The 19,756-nt window shown below is 41.6% G+C and overlaps 2 protein-coding genes across 2 annotated transcripts in view; one reads left to right on the top strand and one right to left on the bottom strand.

Moving 5' to 3' along the window:
* The window catches only part of ppp1r14bb (protein phosphatase 1, regulatory (inhibitor) subunit 14Bb), a 28,704-nt gene extending 23,909 nt beyond the window's left edge, over positions 1 to 4,795 (bottom strand). The window contains exon 1 of the mRNA XM_044341622.1: positions 4,134 to 4,795. Coding sequence (XP_044197557.1) covers positions 4,134 to 4,334 — 201 coding nt within the window. The 5' untranslated portion in view covers positions 4,335 to 4,795. The remainder of the gene's footprint in view (positions 1 to 4,133) is intronic.
* Positions 4,796 to 14,684: 9,889 nt separating this feature from the next.
* The window catches only part of plcb3 (phospholipase C, beta 3 (phosphatidylinositol-specific)), a 51,012-nt gene continuing 45,940 nt past the window's right edge, over positions 14,685 to 19,756 (top strand). Inside the window, exon 1 of the mRNA XM_044341102.1 lies at positions 14,685 to 15,347. Within this exon, the coding sequence (XP_044197037.1) occupies positions 15,249 to 15,347 (99 nt within the window). The 5' untranslated portion in view covers positions 14,685 to 15,248. The remainder of the gene's footprint in view (positions 15,348 to 19,756) is intronic.

Raw genomic sequence — 19,756 nt, forward strand, 5'->3', positions numbered from 1 at the left:
GACTGATGATTTAGTAGCATCTAGCAGTGAGGCTGCAGAACTGAATACACCTCCCCTTCTTAGTGTGTAAGAGAACCTACGATGGCTGCGAAACTCGCGAAAAATGCGAATGGCCCTCTCTAGAGCCAGTGTTTGGTTTGTCCGTTCTGGGCTACTATAGAAACATGGCGGTGCAACACGGCGGCCTCTGTGGAAGAGGATGTAGATATAAAGGGCTCATTCTAAGATAACCAAAACACAACTAATCTTATTTTAATGGGCTTATACACTAATTGAAACATACTTATGAACATTAGATTCCATTTCTCCCAAGTCTGTTCCACTAGATACCACTAAATCATGGTGGTCCTTTAAAGTTAGGCAACCTTCATTGTCATGGCAACAAAAATAACCATAGCGTTAAGGGACAATTGTACTTATACTTTTAAAAAACTGTCCCTGGAAATGGGAAACGAACTGCGGTCTCCTGTGGCAAAGTCCACTAAAGTCCACTACTGGGTTACACCATTCACCCAACCCACCGCATCCAAATAAGGAAATTTGTATATACACATCATCTCAACTGTGCCACGACTCTGGTCACGATTACTATGGCAGCTAGATGGCATCTGTCACTCAAACGTAATATGTCGTTTTTGGTCGCCTGACATTACAACCTATTGTGTCATTTTTCTTTGGAGGACAGTCTGGACTTACATGGTGTCATATGAAAAACACATACATCTACCATAGTATCTCTATCTGAAAGCATATGAACTGTGTTCAGTGGAGAAGGAGCCAGGCCTCTAACCCTCTAACAGGGCCCCATGGGTTTAACTTCTCACTCTAGCATGTCCACACACTGAAATATGTGGACACATGCTCAAACAGCCAAGGAGCCCGTCAAAATGAAAAGTGGGTATTTAGTAACCACTACATCCACTTACATTCAGTTTTAAGAAGAAAACTTATTCTCTGAAACATTGTAGACAAGATAAGCGGTTATGGGTGACTTCATGTCTTGGGTCACACTTTGGCCAGGGTCCAGGATATCTGCTTGCATGCCAGCCCTTCAGGGTCCTGTTTTCTTGAACCATCCAACACGGCATGTCCCTGTAGCCTACTGGTTAAGACGCATGCCATATAACCCTGACATCCGTGGTTATGTATGGATTCTGGCAGCGGATCTTTATTGCATGTCATCCCCCGTCTCTCTCTCCCCTCATTTCCTGTCATTTCTCAGCTGTTGCTGTCCAATAAAGTCATACAATTGAAATATATCTTTCTTGTATAAGAGTCTAATGGAATAAACTGACAACAAAACATTCTCTTGATCAATTGTTATCAATATGTTTGGAAAAGTATAAAACATATTGCTTGCAAAATGTAATAACAGCAATATTTTAGGATAATATGATATTAAATGACTGACCAGGTCTAATTATCTCTGTCACTTAACTGAAGAAGAACAGAATCCACAATGAAATGAGGTGAATCCAACATAAACATTTGACAAGCCTTGTTGCCATGGAATCATACTAAGGCTCCGCTCCTCACTATTACCCATAGCAACTCTGACTGATAGGCTGACTAAAGCGACTGGATGAATGTCTGACAAGCTGGCCGGCAGAAATGACTGGCTGACTGCTTGTGGCATGTTTAAAGGGATTATATTAATTGGAAAATAACTCATTATGAATTCCCTATTGGACCAACTCCATGTGGTTTTATTCATAGTAGAAATATGCAACCAAAAAAGCAGAGAAAAAAGAGAGATGGAAATTAATGAAGGGTAAAAATTTAAAACATGGATTAAGACACGAGTCAGAGCAAAAAGACAGACATGGCGGGAGGAAAAGGAGGGAGAAGTGGAGAAAGGAAAGGATTGAGGGGAGGTAAAAGAAATCCCACGCCACATGTTCCTCGTCTTTTGTCAGGGAACAGGGTTCTTCCGATATGTGCTCTGCTCCCTGACCGGCTAAAGCTGCCTCTCCGGTTACAGTGTTTAGTAGCACGTGCTCCACATTTTCCCGTCTAAATGAGCCCAATGTGTCTCCATCAGTGAACCGACTGTAAATTAATCTCTTTGTTGTCTAACAGCCTCGGCAGGGCAGGATCGGGACAATGAAAAGAGGGGAACTACTGTGGTTGAACACCCCAAAATAGGCGTCATCATTAGCGAGGAATGGGAGATGTGTGTCCAAAAATGTAAAATAAATCATTCATCTTATGTTCCCGTGATCTGATCATAATAAATCCTTACAGTCCGGGTCTCAGACACTGTCACTGTGCGTCCATTTGTGAGGTTTCTTGTCGAAAAGCACACTCACAATAAAGTATCAGTACATCAAAGCATGCATGGCTGACAGATGAGTAGATGAGTGAATGAAAGATGGATGTGGAATGAGAATGAATCTACATTGAGAAAGAGAAATATTTGCCCTTGAAATCAAGGGCTGCACAGAACAGATTCTAAAAGGATTGATGTTCTTATCATCTTCTGATGGCATATACAGACCACTAGTACAACATACTACACAGATTTTCTCCTGAACTCATTCACTCATACTTTTCTGACTGAGCAGGGCTCTAACACATAGCATATTAATCCACAATTGGCAGACAATCAAAGCACATTGATTTTAAAATCCTCTCTGGGCCATTTAATCACCTTTACTGGCATTTGAGTCTCTGTAGTATCCCTGCCACTTTGTTAGAGGATATCTCACTCACATCCGCTGTGAAATCTCAATAAAGCATGATCAATTTTCCTGAGTCTATTTGAACTTGTGGCTTGCATTAATATGTGGTTAATTACAGTTTGCCAGTGGGATGGACTTTGCAGGTGTAAATGTGATTACAGACAGACGTCCTGAAGAGGCTCCGGTGTTAAGAAAGTTTTGGTATCAGGGACTAGGAGAGATGCAGGGACAGGGATCAGTACTGTACATCACAAATAAAAAAAAGAGAAGGGAGCAAAAATTATATACATATTGCTTTTGTACCTCCGTGACAAGAAAAAGGAAAAAGCATCCTCTAACCTGGTGTAAGTACTGTCCCGCCTTTTCTCTCCGCTAGCCTACTAGGAATTCTCCAGACCTGTTAAGTCGTCGTTTTCCTCACGCTAGGAATAGAATGTGGGTCAATGCCAGCTCAGTAGAGTCGACATGAGCTCCCGAGCTTACCAACTACTGACGCCAGCAGCCACACCACAGCTGCCGCCAGGTTACATTATCACAGCAGGGCTCTCCATGTGTCACCATGACCGTGACGGTTTGATGTGTGCCGGTGCAGAGGGGACTCTAAAGTTATCTACCACTGACTGTTATGCACAGTCATCACTACAGCTGGAGACCCCTGACAAGATGTATCACCGGACCCCCTACCCAGACTCATCAGTATCACCCCATCTATCTCTTGTATGACCCCCACCACCACCTCCAGAGAGAAAGTATATCTCTGTTGAAAGGGGCATGCAACACGGGTCACAGCCAGCTATGAACCAAAGACACAACCTGGCAAAAACTGTTTTTCCTCTTAATTTCTACATTGAATTATACTGTTAAAATGTGATGCTGTTAACTTGTTTTTTCCATCCAAAACTGTTCTCGGACAGCAGCTACATAATGTCGAAAGTACTGATATGAGTAATTTCCCGTCTGCCATTAAAATTGGATGAAATGAATTCACAGGTGTGCTTTGCAACAGTTTCAGCCAATCAGAACAGAGAGCAGAGGCTTCATGATTTGGCTATAAAGCTGAATAGGCTACAATTAGCCTACCTGTGGGTGGGCGGCTGAAGTTTAACCACAGAGATTTGATGTGACTGATTTACTTGTCTAATGTGAATTAATTATTTCTTTAATTATTTACATTGTTCCCTAATTTTTCTTGTCTTTATTAGCCTACTTCATCTTCCAGCATATGGCCCAGTACTATAGGCTATAGAACAAGCGAAGCTAGGCCAAAAGCTCTGACAAAGGGCCTATTAATGTTTCTTTATCAATAGTTTGCTTTTGGACTGGACAGACAGACAAGCCCCGGTGCTGATAAACTGCCTTATTAGGCTATACCATAGAGTCCTATTACTTAGCAGAGCCGCCTAATCGATACGTTCGATCGGTTTCGAGGCCGGTCATTGTTAGGGTCTTTACCTCACAGTCGTAGAGGTCCGTTAGCTGGTCGATAATCCACTCCTCCAGGTTCAGTCTCTTCCTCAGCTCCTTACGGTCGTATTTGACGGTAACGCGTCCCTGCTTCCGAACGGGTGTCTCCGGTTCCTCCGTGGTGCCGGCCGGCGTCTGGAAGTATACCCGGGGTTGAGGGCTCGTCTCCGGGCTTGTTACAGCAGCCATGGTCGCTCGCTATGGAAATAAAAAATCCAACCCCCCCCGGAGGTGTGGAAGTGTGAAAGGGGCGACGAGAAGGAGGCGAAGCGGTCTGTGGACGTGCGGGGGTTCGCTTTCCCGCACTGAAAAAATCCTGACTGATGAAATGTGTGACTTGAAATCCCCCGAAGAACAACGTTGGACCTGATGCTTTTGTTGTCCAGAACCGCTCAAAGGGACATTGGCAGTAGTCGGGTCGCCTCCAGAAAACAAGAGACCGACGGATACGGTGAAACGTAAAGTGTAACCGGCTTATTGGGCTATTTACAGCATGCAAACTCTGCTTATATAAAAAGAGACGGCAGTAGCGGAGCCGGCCTCAACTCTTCATTCAGTACAAAGAGAAATCACGCGTCTCTCTCTCTTTCTCTCGGTCCCCACGAGAGCTACGTGCGCGCACTCTGACTGGACTCGAGCGCATCAGACGTAGCGCGACTGAAAAAAAAGAAAAAACAAATGTTGATTTTTTTCCCACTTTCAAACAGCGTTCAGCCTCTTTTTTACTCCTTCTGTCCCCATACATCCTGTTCCCCACCCCCTGTTTTCCCTTTAAGTCTCCCTCCACTTAAAATGTTTCTTCTTGTTCCCACAGTTGGATGTGTGAGCTTCACTGTGCAGAATGATGTATGTGCAGAGTTTATTTTCGGTAATTTAAGTTCCTCTGTGTTCATTTAAAACCCAATTTTAAGAAGTGGGCCTACGAGCATGATTTGTGACACCACAAATAGTCTGGAAGCTAATTCTGGTCCAATATTCAATTTACACAAGTGTGATGTGGAAACTAAAAGCCTCCGGTGCACAAACACTGATAATGGACTTTATAGTGAACAAGGAGACATCTTGTGTCCAGCAATTAAACTTCTGAAATGAAATGTATTTACATATTCAGAGATTCAGATGTTTTAATGAGGGAGAAGGAGATGTAATTTTAAGGATTTGAACAAGATAATTGAACTTTTTTGGTAGAAAAACCACATCAGACACACATTATTATTCAAAGTAAAGCATTCATACATCTTAAAACATGTCTGGAGGGGATCTTTAACTTTCAAATGTGAGCCCCTGAAGCCCACTGTTCTCATTTTTACACGGTTAAACTCACTTCACACAAGAAGAATATGCTCTATTGCCAAAACATCATCAAATATGAACATCAAAGACACATTTCATTCTGTCTGTGCACGCTTTCTAACCACCACTTCAAAACACCCATTGTCCATAGTGACCTATTCAATTGCCTAACCCTTGAAAAACTTTTCTGACTTTTCAAATGGCCTGTTATTTGTCATTGTGTGCACCATTAGCCTGCCAGAGGCAAACCATTGTGTGCTAAATACCTACTAAACTGCAGTGCATCATGCAGCACTTTGTCCTTGCACAGTATTTACACAAATTACCAGTTTGCCCAGGGGTCTAACTGCTTCAAACATCCGTATTTGAATACTCATCTGACTAGTTCACAACAGTAAAAACGTCTCCGTTGGAACGTGTGAAATGTATACCGATTTAATTTCACACCTAGATTTCACAGCTTGTGAAAAGATGAGCTTATATTTCACAATGTACAAAAATGTTGTATGTATGCCATGGTTGCACCATCCTCTGAGGTTACACACTACTGGAAAGCTGCTGGCTTTTCTAGTTTGGGATCCACTTTAACTTTTATGCTTCCTCTACAGGCTACGACAGAGATAAAACAACTGAAGGTGTTCCATTAACAGGAAACCAGTCACATTTTTTCACAGTCTGTCCATTGTGTGCTAACAGCAGGGAACCCCACCCCCTAGCTAGGCTGCTTAATAACAAGAGTTTTAATAATAATAGAGTGTGAAGTGATGGGGGGAGGTAAAGAGAGGGAGGGCGAATTCATAATGTCGATTTCTCTCCCTCCTTTGGAGTGTGTATGGGGGTGTTCACATCTGTCAACATGCTCATATTGGTGTGTATGTCTGTGTGTGTATGTGTGTGTGTGTGTGTGTGTGTCCGTGTGTGTGATATTGGTGTGTGCGTGTCATACCGGCCCAAGCAACCATTTCACAGACCGCCATGGCAACAAGACATAAAAAACTGAATTATTCAGTGAGCATGTCTGAAACTTACAGTTGAGTAAGCACAGACACCAACACACACTCACACACACACACACACACACACCCTAACTTAAACATTCATGCGTGCTTGCTTATAAAAATACTCACACATAAGAATACTTATTATAAACTTAAAGCATTACCAGGTAAAAGAATAAAATGTATATGCAGACTGTTTTAAAAAAAACTATCTGCATCAGTGTACCAGCTACATGGACTTGTATGAGCTATCACTGATGTTTGGGTCTTTCATCCTCATGTCAGACAGACACATACCTCTGGAGAAGAAGGTCAGCATAATGTTAGCATGTAATATTAAAAAACAGCGGTGGCCTAGAAGAGTGTTCAAAACATGGAGGTAAGGAACTCAGCCAGTGTATATAACATAATATGGTATGGTACGTGAGAAAATGTCATGAGCTCATTTAATCTCACGTAGACCCTAAAGCTTGCAAATAGCCATAAAACTGAGCTTATTGAGAATAAAGAGTGGACATTGTTACTTGTGTGTTGCATGATGGTATAACTTCAATCACTAACCGGAGCTTAAGCACCATGGGAAGCCCATACATGAGACAGATCTGCTGTTGCATAACAATGTACTTCTGTAACTGACTCATAAAGCAGTAAATAGTCCATAGGTCATTGGTCATTGGAATCTGGTCAGGAGCTCCCACATTTAACTTCAGTAAAGTTTCAAGATTGTGCAAGTACACAACTTCAGAGGAAAAAACCAAAAAAACCCCCAAAACAAACCAAAAAAACCTTCCCCAAAGCATCCAAAAAACTTGAAACAAAAAGCATGGATTTCGATTCTGTGCAGCTGAAAACACAACAGTGGATGAAGTTTTCAGATCCTGATACGTGAAAGTAGCAATACTTCAATATAAAACTGTCATTCAAGTAAAAGCGCGTAAATATTATCAGCAAACTGTATTTAGAGTCAAATCTAAGTATTGTGCATATTAGATTATTATTACTGTTGCAATTATGTATAATGAGCTACTACTGTTGTAGTTGGTTGAGGTGGTCTTTCATACACTGTTGGGTAGTTTAATATTTAAAGTACGTCTATATGTCTGTGTATGTAAAATCTTGTATATAGTCACTACAGTTGTTAAATAAATGTAGTGGAGTAAAAAGTGCAATATTGTCCTTTGAATTACAGTGGAGAAGAAGTATAAAGTTACACAAAATGGAAATACTCAAATAAAGTACGTCAAATATATACTTAAGTCCTTGAGTAAATGTCTTTAGTTACTTTCTACCACTGCCAGACAAGCTGATCACTACCGAGACATGTACAATGAGAACATTTGGGGAAGAGACACATTTAGCACTCTCACTTTCTACTTCCTCCTCTATAGTGTGACCGTAGATAACTTTCACCACTTCCAGCTAAACCAGATTTAGCCTACTTTTTATTTATGTATTTGCATGGACAGCTCGAGCTTCATTTAGAGAGCTGCTCTAAGAAATGCAGACATCTCTCCAAGAAGACAGAGGTTAAAGAAGTCATCCATCCACTGGAGGGAGCTGTCGAGCCCCTGCGTTGCAAGCTTTGTTAGACGATACAGAGAAAGGACACTTGAAGGAGGCATTTTGGGGCATTCAAAGTGCATTTGTGTCCACTGTGTGCTAAAAAAAAATCAGTTTCTGTTCATTGAACTTCCCTGCCAGAGGATAGAATAAGGTTCTACTTTACTTATATTGTAGAACCAGTCTTGTTCCTCTTTCCTTTCTCCACAGGGAGGTCAGAGTCATCTAGTCAGAGTTTCCAGAGCTCTTCACCAACACAATTTGTTGCACTAAAAATTGTGCATTTCTCTCTGAGTGGAATTTCTTCAAGTATTAATTGACATGTAGCATGTGATAGATGATACAAACAAAATTAATTCAGCAACAATGTGATTTATGAAGTCTATCTGTCCGTATAAAAACTAATAAAGTTTCTGCACGCCTGAATATGTGACAGGTGTGTCAGAGGAAAGCCTGTCCTGTTGTGCCTGTATTCTTATGCCTATATTTAATTTCTCTCTTATTCCTTGGACAGTGTGGCTTTTGTATGGAAAAATATATGTATTTATGAAGAGTAGTGGTCTTTTCTAACATGTTTTATACTCTCAATGATATAAATTTTTGCTGTGAAGATTTATTAGTAATTGGCCGCTTTGTCATTTTCTACTTTGGTGCCATATGGATGTTGCTGTAATGTTTAATAAATATATCATTGTAAGATTCATGATAATTTGGCATTTTGCCTGTAATTTTCTGACCTCTAGATAGTTTGGGTTAACATAGATGTTGCTGTAATGTTTCATGTGTATTGATATTGCAGGATTTATGAGTAATTGGCCCATGTGTCATTTTCCAATGATTTAATCTTTAGTACGATATTTTCTTCACTTACTAATCTGGGTGGCAATGTGTAGGCTGTATTTGCTCAATGTGTAGGCTGTGTTTGCTCAATCAGTCTCTCTATCTGCATGATTGTGTTCCCTCGAAGAAAAAAAAAAGTGCTCTTAACCTTGATTCATTTGTGCAAATAAACTCACGGGCAGTGCAGATTGTTGTGACAGACAGGTGTGCACATACAGACAGGCTACACCTCCAGTATTCTCAAAACAGGGAAGTGAATCAGAGCTGAAACTTGTGCGCCCACATTCCTAACTGTTGCACAACCGAGCCAGCGCTGGACGGAGGGGAGGGAAGTGTTGCCAAGCAGCCACTAGATAGCAGCACTGGATCACATAGCAGCCGTGTAGGAGCAACGATGACGTAGAAGAGAAAAAATGAATGGATAACTAGGATTCAGTTCCCCATGTGGAGGATTTTGAGGATGTAGGGGAAGTGATTGACAGCCGCTGCTAAACTAACCATGACAGAATGAGCTGTGATGAAAGATGCTGTCACTTGGTTCGTCTTGGTTATATCTGTCTGCATTGTGTGTGAATTACTCATCTGGGGGGAAAAAAAAAAACTGTAATCAGCACTTCGCCTACACACCCACATGACAGCTTTTCTCCAGAAACACATCAATAATAACCCTGCGATGTTATGGAGACCAGTCTCCAGTGAGCAGTCGTCTAGGCTACATCAGGCCAAAATCTCTGCATCGCTGTGGAGAGTAATCTGATCGAGTTTTTATTGCTACTGTTGACTGAGTCAGGCCTTTCCTATTAAAGTTTGTGATCGTGCACGCACATAATGTAGGCTTACATGCTTGTGTGTGTTTCTGTGTGCAAGCCTATGTGTGTGTCGGGGATTGGTCAGTGTGTGGAGAGACAGAATCTGCCTGTGTGTCTGTATACAATGTGTCTTTGTGAGTCCTTGGCTTTGCGTTGGGGAGAAAGATCTGGCTGTTACTAGACAGAGAGAGAGAGAGAGAGAGAGAGGACTGGTTGGGGGTCTTCCCTTTCTCCACAACATCTTTTCCATGTGTATCTATCCCTCACTTTGTTCCATTTTTAACCTCTGTTTCCCCCCCTTTTGTCTCTTTTTATAACCCTCTTTATCAACAAGTCATTATCTGACCGCCTACTCTTATTCACCCTTTCCTACTTCCCTGTATCTTTTCTATCATTCTTTCTATCATTATTTCTATCATTCTTTCTTTCTTTCTTTTTTTCTTTCTTTCGTTCTTTCTTTCTTTCTTTCCTTCTCTCTTTATTCCCTTCTACCTTTCTTCCTCTCCTTCTTTCTGTCCTATTTACTCTCTTTCTACAGTACCATATATCACTGTGTGAAACAGAGATGGAAATCAGCAGGAAAGTTTAAATATCTTCCTCTCTTCCTTGTTGCGCTGAATACATAAGAAAAAGAACAGTCTGACTATGATTAGATCTCTCACTCACTTCAGTTACATTTCTCATGAGGTTCTCATGAAATTGTTTCGCTTTCATTCCGCTCTATCTCCCTCTAAATCCCCCCCCCCCCTTTTTTTTTTTTGTATCTCTTGTACTAAATGATACTTCTATTTCCTGTTTGTCTCCTTTTGCTCCATCTTGCCTGTCAGTTTTATCCCCTACATTGTGTGACACAGCAGCTGTGTGAGAAATGCAAGGCCGGATATGTTAAAATGCACCGAGCAACAAGCAACGCAGGCAGAAGATCACAACAAATACAGTACAAGAATATACAACGAGAAGAAAAAAAAAACCAAGACGTCTACAGCGGCTCAATGAGACTACTCATAGGCACAGTAATGCTTTGAGCTGAATGTTAATGTCAGCATGGCAAAATACTCACAATGACAATCCTAACATGCTAATGATTAGCAGGTTTAATGCTGACATTTTTACTGTTTTAGTTTAGCCTACATTCACTAACCAGCACCAAAAGGGAAGAACAGCTGAGGCAATGTCATGAGTTTTGTAGATATTTGGCATTAGCTAAAGAATTGGCAAAGCTGAAATATTAACAACTCACCCGATAAAGTACCTGTTGAGATCTGAATTCACTCAAAACCCCAAATGTCAACCTCATGGTGGTGCTGGAGCAACTAAAATACATCATCTGGGAACTATAAACGTCTGTGCAAAATGTTGTACCAATTCATCTTGTGGATGTTGAGACATTTCACTGGATGACCTGCTGGTAGATATAAAAGTCAGGGGATCTATGAAGTCATACAAAGACACACTTTTAAAATGGACACAGTAGTGAGAGGTCATAAGGTGTTTCGTTCCAGAGAACAGGGCCAAAGCAACCTCACCACCAGAAATATTTCTAATTCTTGGTTCTGTTCTGAGAACATTTCTCACTCACTCAAAAAGTTATGAGAAGAGAGAAAAACAGACAAACAGTCTGCTCACTCTTATTACAGAACTTAAAATGTTTTGTTGCCCGATTCCTTATTTATTCAGATGAGCGCCATGTACAGCACAGCATGTCCCAGTGACCAATGGGAGCTGGACACCTGTTAGAATGAGAGAGCGAGACATGACATGAGGAAAGAGAGAATGTATTTGTGAGAAGAGGGGGAGAACAGGAAGAAACGGAGGGAGGAGGAGGCAGTCTATTGACACCACAGGTGGCTGCACTTCAAATGCAGCGTTCTGCACAACAGTGTTTGCCTAAAAAAGAAATTCATTTGTGTTTATGCTTACGAGACAGGAGAGAGGAGAGCGTGTGTGCGCGCGCAAGTGTGCGTGCATCTTGTTATGTGCCAGAGAAACACAATATCCCTGCATGTGTGCTGTGCTGTTGAAAGAATGCATATGCATGTGTCCATCTTGTTTTTGTTTGTGGTCATCTGAGAGGTCATGTGTGTGTGTGTGTTTGTGTGTGTGTGTGTGTGGTGGTTCAAGATCAGATTAATCAACAATTCTGCCTGGACTCAGTTACTGCCCCAGTTCACACACACTCAGTTCAGATATACCCACAGACAAGGACACACAAACACACACCAATGCCAGTCTGTCTAGCTGCTGAATTGTTAAACAATGTATCTCGTACTAGATGTGTGCACCTACTCAGGTTCATGTAACATTGACTCCGGCAGTTTCTCCACACAAATGTGGAGTTGCATGTTCACAATAAATTGTTTCTGATTGATTCTTGTGGACAGTTTTTGGATTTCCTCTTCCTCACCACGGTTTGGTAAAGGAAAAACACTCAGCACAAACACGCCGGCAGTCAGTCAGTCAGTCAGCAGGCTACAGCATAGCAGACATTCCTGCCGGGTGTAGTTAGGGAGTTGGAGAATGGCAACGGTTGCCAAAAAAATCTGTTGCTCTGTTGCATTTTTTTTTTTTTATGAGAAGTCCAAGTTGTAATGTTGCTTGGCAGCAGGATTTGGACGGGATTGGACTGTAACTGTGCAGCCTCGTTTGCTCTCACGCTTCTTAAAACATGATAGGCTGCCACTGAGCTGGAGGAGGCAGGGGAAAGTTACCTGATGACTTTCAGTGGTTTAAATTACCTTACCCCCGACTCCTTTATTGTTTCCTGTTTATATAACGCAGATTTAATGCAATCATTTATAAAATATATCCATGACCTTGACTGCCTGAGTAAGAACCTTATCTCCATTACTATCTCCAATGTGATCTGATTACTGTGAATAATGACTAATAATAATAACTGTGATTAATGTAACCATGTTTTCAGTGATATTAGGCCACTGACCAATAATTCCCACAAGCACTCTGTCACTGTCAACACCCATTTAAAGCAATTAAGGGCAAAGGTTATTATAGTAAAATAGCCCTTTAATTATACTTTTGCTCCTGCAGTGAAATTCAATAAACAGGAAATAACTCTAATATTCATATATGCATTTATCTCTGCCTGTAGTATTAAATAGACATCACATCATTACATCATTACATCATTTTTTTGTTCTTCCTGTGTCAGCGGTTACTGACTATTTTGGCTTGTGTTTTCTCAGAAATGGTTTGATATCTCGGAAAATATGCTTGTCCACTTTCTTGAGAAGCTTGAACCAGCAGGCGGTTAGCTTAGCTTAGCATAAAGATTAGAAACAGTTAGCTTGGCTTTATCCAAAGGTAAAAAATCTTCCTACCAGCACCTCTAAAGCTCGCTAATAAATACTAATAAATAACATATAATTAACATATTGTTTGTTTCATCCAAGCTAGCCAGTCTCCCTGGCTCATGATGCTAAACTAAGCTAACTGGCTGCTGGTGGTAGCTTCATTTTTAGCATTTATGTATTTTAAGGATTTTTAGATGCTCTCCTCCTTAACTTTTTTTTCTTTCTTATTCCTTCAGTCATCTTGTAACCCCTTCAGATTTATTTTGGGGATCTCTTGGAGGTTCCTGACTAACCCCCAAATCAGGAAACACCATATACACCAGGAATCAGCTGCTACATTCAACCATAAGCCAATTTTTTCAGGATTTTTCATCGCAGGGCCCGTTAACTGGTGCAGTGGAAGTGCAGGCCTATATTTTTTGTGTATGTATTTTTATTCATTTTAGAATAAAAAGGATTTATAACACTTTTAAGGACTGTATCTGAGGGGGGAAATGGCGTCAACAAACTGTTTCTATTTGACAACCATTTGTGTTTGTGAAGAACAGTCACATGGGCTAAAGTTGTGGAAGTCACACATTAAACTTTCATTTCTGGTAGGTTTATTAGACTTAATTTCAGCACCATTCACTGTTCAAATAATGTGGTACAAGCATGTTTTTAATGCCTTTCCTCATGTGGGGGCAGTATTAGGTTACATTACAATAATTGGGGTTTACAGGAGCCTGTTATCTACAGTAGATTATGATTATGTAAAAGTTTTCATGTAAACTATGAAAGTCAAAACTTTCATCAGAGGGTCAAATATTTTTGCTGCAGAGACGGATTTGCCTTCCTCTGGTCTATGCTATGAAATTGCTAATATGAGGATGTATAATCCATTTTTTTTTAAAAGTATGGATTTACATCTCTATAAATCATTGTGCTATAATTTATCACAGGCTGGTAGCTCCATTTTGATTCACTTTCACAGTCAAGGGCTCATTAAAGAAGCACTCCACCAATTTTACACATCATGGTCAGTTTAGTCTTCATGAGAAGCACTCAGTCTGTGAAAACAGTTGTGGTCTAAAGGCTGTTTTGGTTCTGGAGGGAGCTTTGATAAAATAACCCCAGTGATGTCATCAGGGTTATCTTGGCTTTCTTTCTTTTTTTTTTTTTAACAGAGCCTGTGTTAACATGAAAAATGAAGGAATTCAAGAGAGTTTAATGAAAGCTGTAGAGCTGTATTGTGAGAAGTGCAGGATCTGGCATTTTTTAAACTAAATGTCAGGATATCTCAGCTTTGGCTGCTCAGATTTTGGCGATGCTTCTGTTTCTCACAAGTCCCCCAACTTTATGGATGTGCAATGTTAAATGACTGGAGTACACCTTTAAGTTCCAGCAGACAGTTTGACTGCATTTGGAGAAATATCGAGTAGAGATGAAGTAAATAAAAAAAGTTGTAGTGATGATCCCAAAAAAATGGCCTGCAGGGAGAAATGAGCATTATTTCAGAAAAAGAAAACCTCATGTTCATTGAGCACACAGTCTATTATGTTCATATCACTTTTGATGTATACAAACTGTAAATTTTAGGAGACAAGCAGGCAGTAGAACTGAATTAAAACACACCCCTTTTAGACAAACTCTCCCTGACTCCCCCTCCGCTCTCTCATTTCTCATATCTGACTCTGTCCCTCTCCCTCACTCTCTCCTCTCAAAATCGTCTCCCTTTTTTTTCACAGAAAACATGCAGGGAGGAGAGGAGGAGGAGAAAAGAAGAAACGCGTCGGAGGCGACAAGAGAGAGAGGAAGCAGAGAAAGTTGGTAGAGGAGCAAGAGGGCGAGAGGAGAGGAGAGAAGTGAGGGGTCGACCAGATGGGAGGAAGGAAGGAAAGGATCTCTCGGCGGGCTCAAGTGCGCGATTAAAGGATTCTGCATAAATAAACAAAATCAAATGAATCAAAGCCTATAATAAAAAAGAGGAATTATAGGCGCGCCACCGCGTTGCGTGGACGCGGACAAGACAGCGGCGGTGCGCGCTGAAACAGCAAAGTCCCGTCTTTCTCTCTCTGGATTTCACTCCTCATGTTATTTCTCCAAACTCGCAGCGAGGTTCACTAACTTTTGGTGGAAGTTTTGAGAAAAACTTCTTGTCCCCTCGTCCTTTCAATTAACACTCTCCCCGGAAAAGAAGAGAAGCTCCGGGGTGGAAGTGGAGGAAGGAAGAGCTGTTTTGTGCCTTCCGAGGAGTGCAGCTCGCCGTAGCCGGGGTTTAGGCGTTGGCACCCGGACAGGGAGTCCCTCGACATGGCCGGGGCCAAGCCGGGAGTCCACGCGCTGCAGCTCAAACCCGTGTCCGTCCACGAAGCGCTGAAGAAGGGGGGCAAATTCATCAAATGGGACGAGGTGAGAACGAAATGTTTGACATCTGCTTTCTGCCCTGACAGCATTGTCGCTATTAAAGCCATGAAGTGAAATAAATCGGAATGTTGTGTGGAGGTAAATGACAGATAACTTAGATAAGACTCCTTCCTTCTGATGGGATCAACTAGACAACATGACAGCCTGGTTTTGACAGTAGGCCCACTGTTGTGAAGTGACACACGAGACTGATGTGTGTATGTGTGTGTGTGTTAGCGTGTGTATTAGAGATATACAGAGTCAGATAAGGTGTGTATGTAAAGTGCAGGTGTGTGCACAGCCTCACAATCCTTCCCTGAACACAGAAGACCACTATCTGTGCGTGTGTGTTTTAATCAGATACTCAAGTAGAAAATTCCCCCATAGTTGCCAGAAGGCAGCAGGGCTTGAATGTATGTGTTGTGTTGTGCTGAATTCTTGTCAAGCCGGTTTTCCTCAGGCTCAGGTTCAGCCCTCTTAACACCCCCTTTTTCTCCTCCCTTTTCCTCCTCTCTTTCTTTCCTTTTCTGTACCTTTCCCTCCCTCAGTGGATTAGAGGAGAAAGCACCTGTCTTGAGTGGGAATCAGTAGGGGTTGCCCCCTCCTGGAGGTGATTTAGGAGCATTGAGTGCACCTTGAGCTGCAAATCACACTTTCAATTGTCACCTTGATCATTTTTAAGAACTCAATTAACATGTTTGTTTTGGTATTTGACCGTGAGACTCTTTTAAATCATGTCAACGCAAAAGGTTTTTAATTATTTTTCCTGCTTGAGTTGAGCTCTTTCTTCCGCGTATTTCTTTAGCAGCGTGTCTGGCAACGCTGGCATGTGCCTGCCCGTGTCATTGACCATAATAATTATGTGTGTGTGTCTGTGTGTGTGTTTGGGGTTTTCTGAGGCAGAGTGCAGGGCCATTCTCTAGTCTTCTCCATGTAGAAAGTAGGCCATCAATGATTAACCGAGCTGTTGACTGATAGGCTTTAACTGCAGGCCTGTGTCATTTGGAAAACCCTCATCTTGGATTTATAACAGAATTACATGCTAGGCGTGTGTTTGCGTGTGTGTGTGTGTGTGTGTGTCATCAAAATCCTGCATGGTAGAAAGGTTCCTTCTTCTAATAAGTCATCATTATCACAAGTGTACTTTGCAGATATGAAATCAGGTGTGATGTTGACACTTGTGTACACACACACACACAGAGGCGCGCTTGTGCACACACACACACACACACAAGATGCAACCTGCTGCTAAGAGTCATTAACAGAGAAATGGACATGTTTGAAAGTAGAACAACTTATCAGCAACAGAGCCTCACACACATTGGAACGATGACGGGATGTGTGTCTGGCCTCCGAAGAAGGCTCTTGTCACGCAAACAGTGAATGCCATGTCCTTTTGATTTCCTCTCTTTCTCCCTCCCTCTCTCACACACTAACTCTCTCTGTCTCTCAAAGGGAATTCCCAGGAAATGGTTATGCTGCCGATTAAGTGTGTGAACACTTAAAAACATGTGGATGCTTTCTCCTTGTCCTTCTTTCATCCCCTCTCCCTTCATTTGCCATTTCCCCCTAGAATCAACAAATGTATTATGGAGAATAAATGGCTGACTGATAACACAGTTTGGAGGAGGAGGAATGTGGGAGAGATATGAGAGGGAGCGAAAGAAATCCAGCTTTCTCATAAAATATTTATTAGAATACTTTTGTGTTTGACGGCGAGATAACTGTCAAAGATGCTCCATTGTTAAACAGCAGCGCTTGACAAAGTAATTGTGATACTTGTGTATAAATATGATAATCGATAGTGATCCTCCAAATTAAGCCCAGAGGCCTGTCTCACGATCTCGGGATGACGTTAGTAGAAGAGAAAAACTGAGCTAATCTAAAAAAGAGCTGAGTTGACTTGGTGCACACTCAAGCTAAAACGCTCAGCCTGTTACTCTTAGTTGATCTGCAGAAAATGATTCAGTGACAGTTTTGATGATTGATTAATCGTTTAAGTGATTTAGCAAGAACCACACGTTTACTGGTTTGAGCTTTGCAAAGGTGAGAATTTGTTGCCTTTCTGTGTTCTTTAATATAAATGTAAAATCTGTAGGTTTTGGACTGTTAGTTTGACAGAATTAGCAAATTGTAGATGTCACCGTGGCTTCTAGGAACTTGTGACAGCCATTTCCACTAATAACTGACGTTTTACAGATAAAAAAAAAAAAATCAACTCCAAACGTGTTTTCCATTGAAAAATCCAAAAGTCTATAAATATGCCCAAATATTTTTCATTTGAAAAGTTTAACTGCTGGACACACAATGTCTCCTACTTCACTGTAAAGTCCATTTTCAGTGTTTTGTGCATTGGAGGCTTTTAAGTTTCCACATCACACTTGTGTAAGTTGCATACTGGACCAGGATTGGCTTCCAAATGAGTTGTGATGTCATAAATCACACTCGTACACGCACGTGTTCACCTCGGATTTAAGGTGAGCGACGGAGAAACTCGCAATGTGAAAACAGACGTCTGCTGTCAGACTTTGCACATTCATCATTTCTGCACAGTGAAGCTCAAACATCCAACTCGAGCAGCAATAACATTTTTGAGTGGAGGAGTACAATTTCCTGCCAAACCTACAATGTAAATGGAGTGTCAAGGCAAGTGAAGACCATCGGTCTTCTCAATGATCGCCTTATTTGCTCACTTTTGTCATGATTGCACCCAAATCAACCTATTCATGACTTTTAGCTAAAAAAACGAACAAAGCACAGTTTAAGTTGAAGGTACATCTGTTGCAGCTTGTTGAATTTTTATTTTATTTTATTCAACCTTTATTTAACCAGCAAGTCTCTTAAGATACATGATCCGGCTGCGTAAAGTCACAGAAAATTCATTTACAACATTCACATGTAGCACAATAACATATGACCTGAGAGAGCTTGTCTATTTAAAGCAGCTTGATTCTTCATCATCTGCTTGTCTCAAAGCAAAGTTTTCTAAAGTTTTCAGGTGAAGCTTAGAGACGAACGGTCTACAGGGGACACGCAGGTTATTTTAGCACCTGTCTGTGCTCTAACAAGTTGACTAATGCACCGCTGTCCCAAAAATCTTCCTTGAAGGACTTTGCAAAGTGAGAAAAAGATTTGGGACACACACACACACACTCGCACACATACAGAGAAAGTGCCTGAGGGCGGTGCAGTTTGTTTACATGAAAATCCCACTTTTGACCCCGTCTCTCCCTCTTTTTCTCCCTCCCTTCTCCATCTCACTGTCGTCCCTCTACATCCCTCATCTCGTGTCCTCTCTTCTACCGCCGTCCCTTCATCCCTCAGCCTCCCTTTTTTCTCCATTCTTCCCCCTCTCTTCAGCTCCGTACTCATCTGTCACTGAGCCGCTGCTGCTGTCGTCTCTTACTTGTTTTATTGTCTCGGGGAAATCTTTTGCTCTCACAACAAAACCTCTGTTTCTCAATGGCCTTGGGAATTCTACTGTAGGCCCATCAAATGACACAGAAAGTTACACATACAAACTCACACACTGACTAATGCGGGGGGGGGGGGGGGGGGGAGAAGGAGGAGGAATGCATTCCAAATTGACCTTCTTTCTTCTGCGTCTCGGCTTGTGCACACGTGTGCTCATATATGTGTGTGTGTGTGTGTGTGTGTGGTTGTTTTGTTCTGGGTGTGTGTTACACGTTGAATGACTTCCTGTTCGAGCTTGTTGTAAGGCTCCAGAGCCAAGCCATTTTCTCTCTCTCTCTCTCCCTCTCTCTCTCCCTCCCTCCTGTTTTTGCCGCTGCCGCTCCGCCCTCTGCAGCCCCGGCCACAATTCAATTTAGATGAATTCCAACTGGAATTCAGTTAAAATTCCTCCCAAACAACCAATTAGACAAACAGAGACAGACAGTTTGTCTACAGTGAGGCTTGTGCCGTTGAGTGCTTTGATATCAATCTTTAAAGTCCACAAAATGAAATAAATAAGCATCTTTACACAGAAGAATTACATTTGCCTCCCTTCCGCAGCGTTTGCAGGCTTCATTCGGCAGGATTAAATTTGCTCCCAGTATTCAAATACGCATCCACTGTGCCACTTCCCGATATATCACACGCCTTCTCATGTATATTCTGTCAAATTAGGCACCGTATGTCTGCACTCCTACATGTTTCCTTCGGTCAGAACCATGTGGCAAAAGTGTGCTTTTTTTTTGCCCACGTTTTTGGATTTGATTTGTTTATGTTCACATAGCGCAATTACAAGCAGACCAGGACTTGTAAACAAAGTCACACGGAATCACAAGTTGCTCATTAATTGGACAGAGTTTTGGGAACGAGACATCCCTTAGAAATTAGAGGTCTTGGCTCCGGCTTCACATCCCTGTAACTCGAGCGAAGCACGGCGGACCATAAAATGTCACAATTCGGAG

This window comes from Thunnus albacares, chromosome 22 (genome assembly GCF_914725855.1).
Source record: "Thunnus albacares chromosome 22, fThuAlb1.1, whole genome shotgun sequence".
In the NCBI taxonomy this organism is placed as follows: domain Eukaryota; kingdom Metazoa; phylum Chordata; class Actinopteri; order Scombriformes; family Scombridae; genus Thunnus; species Thunnus albacares.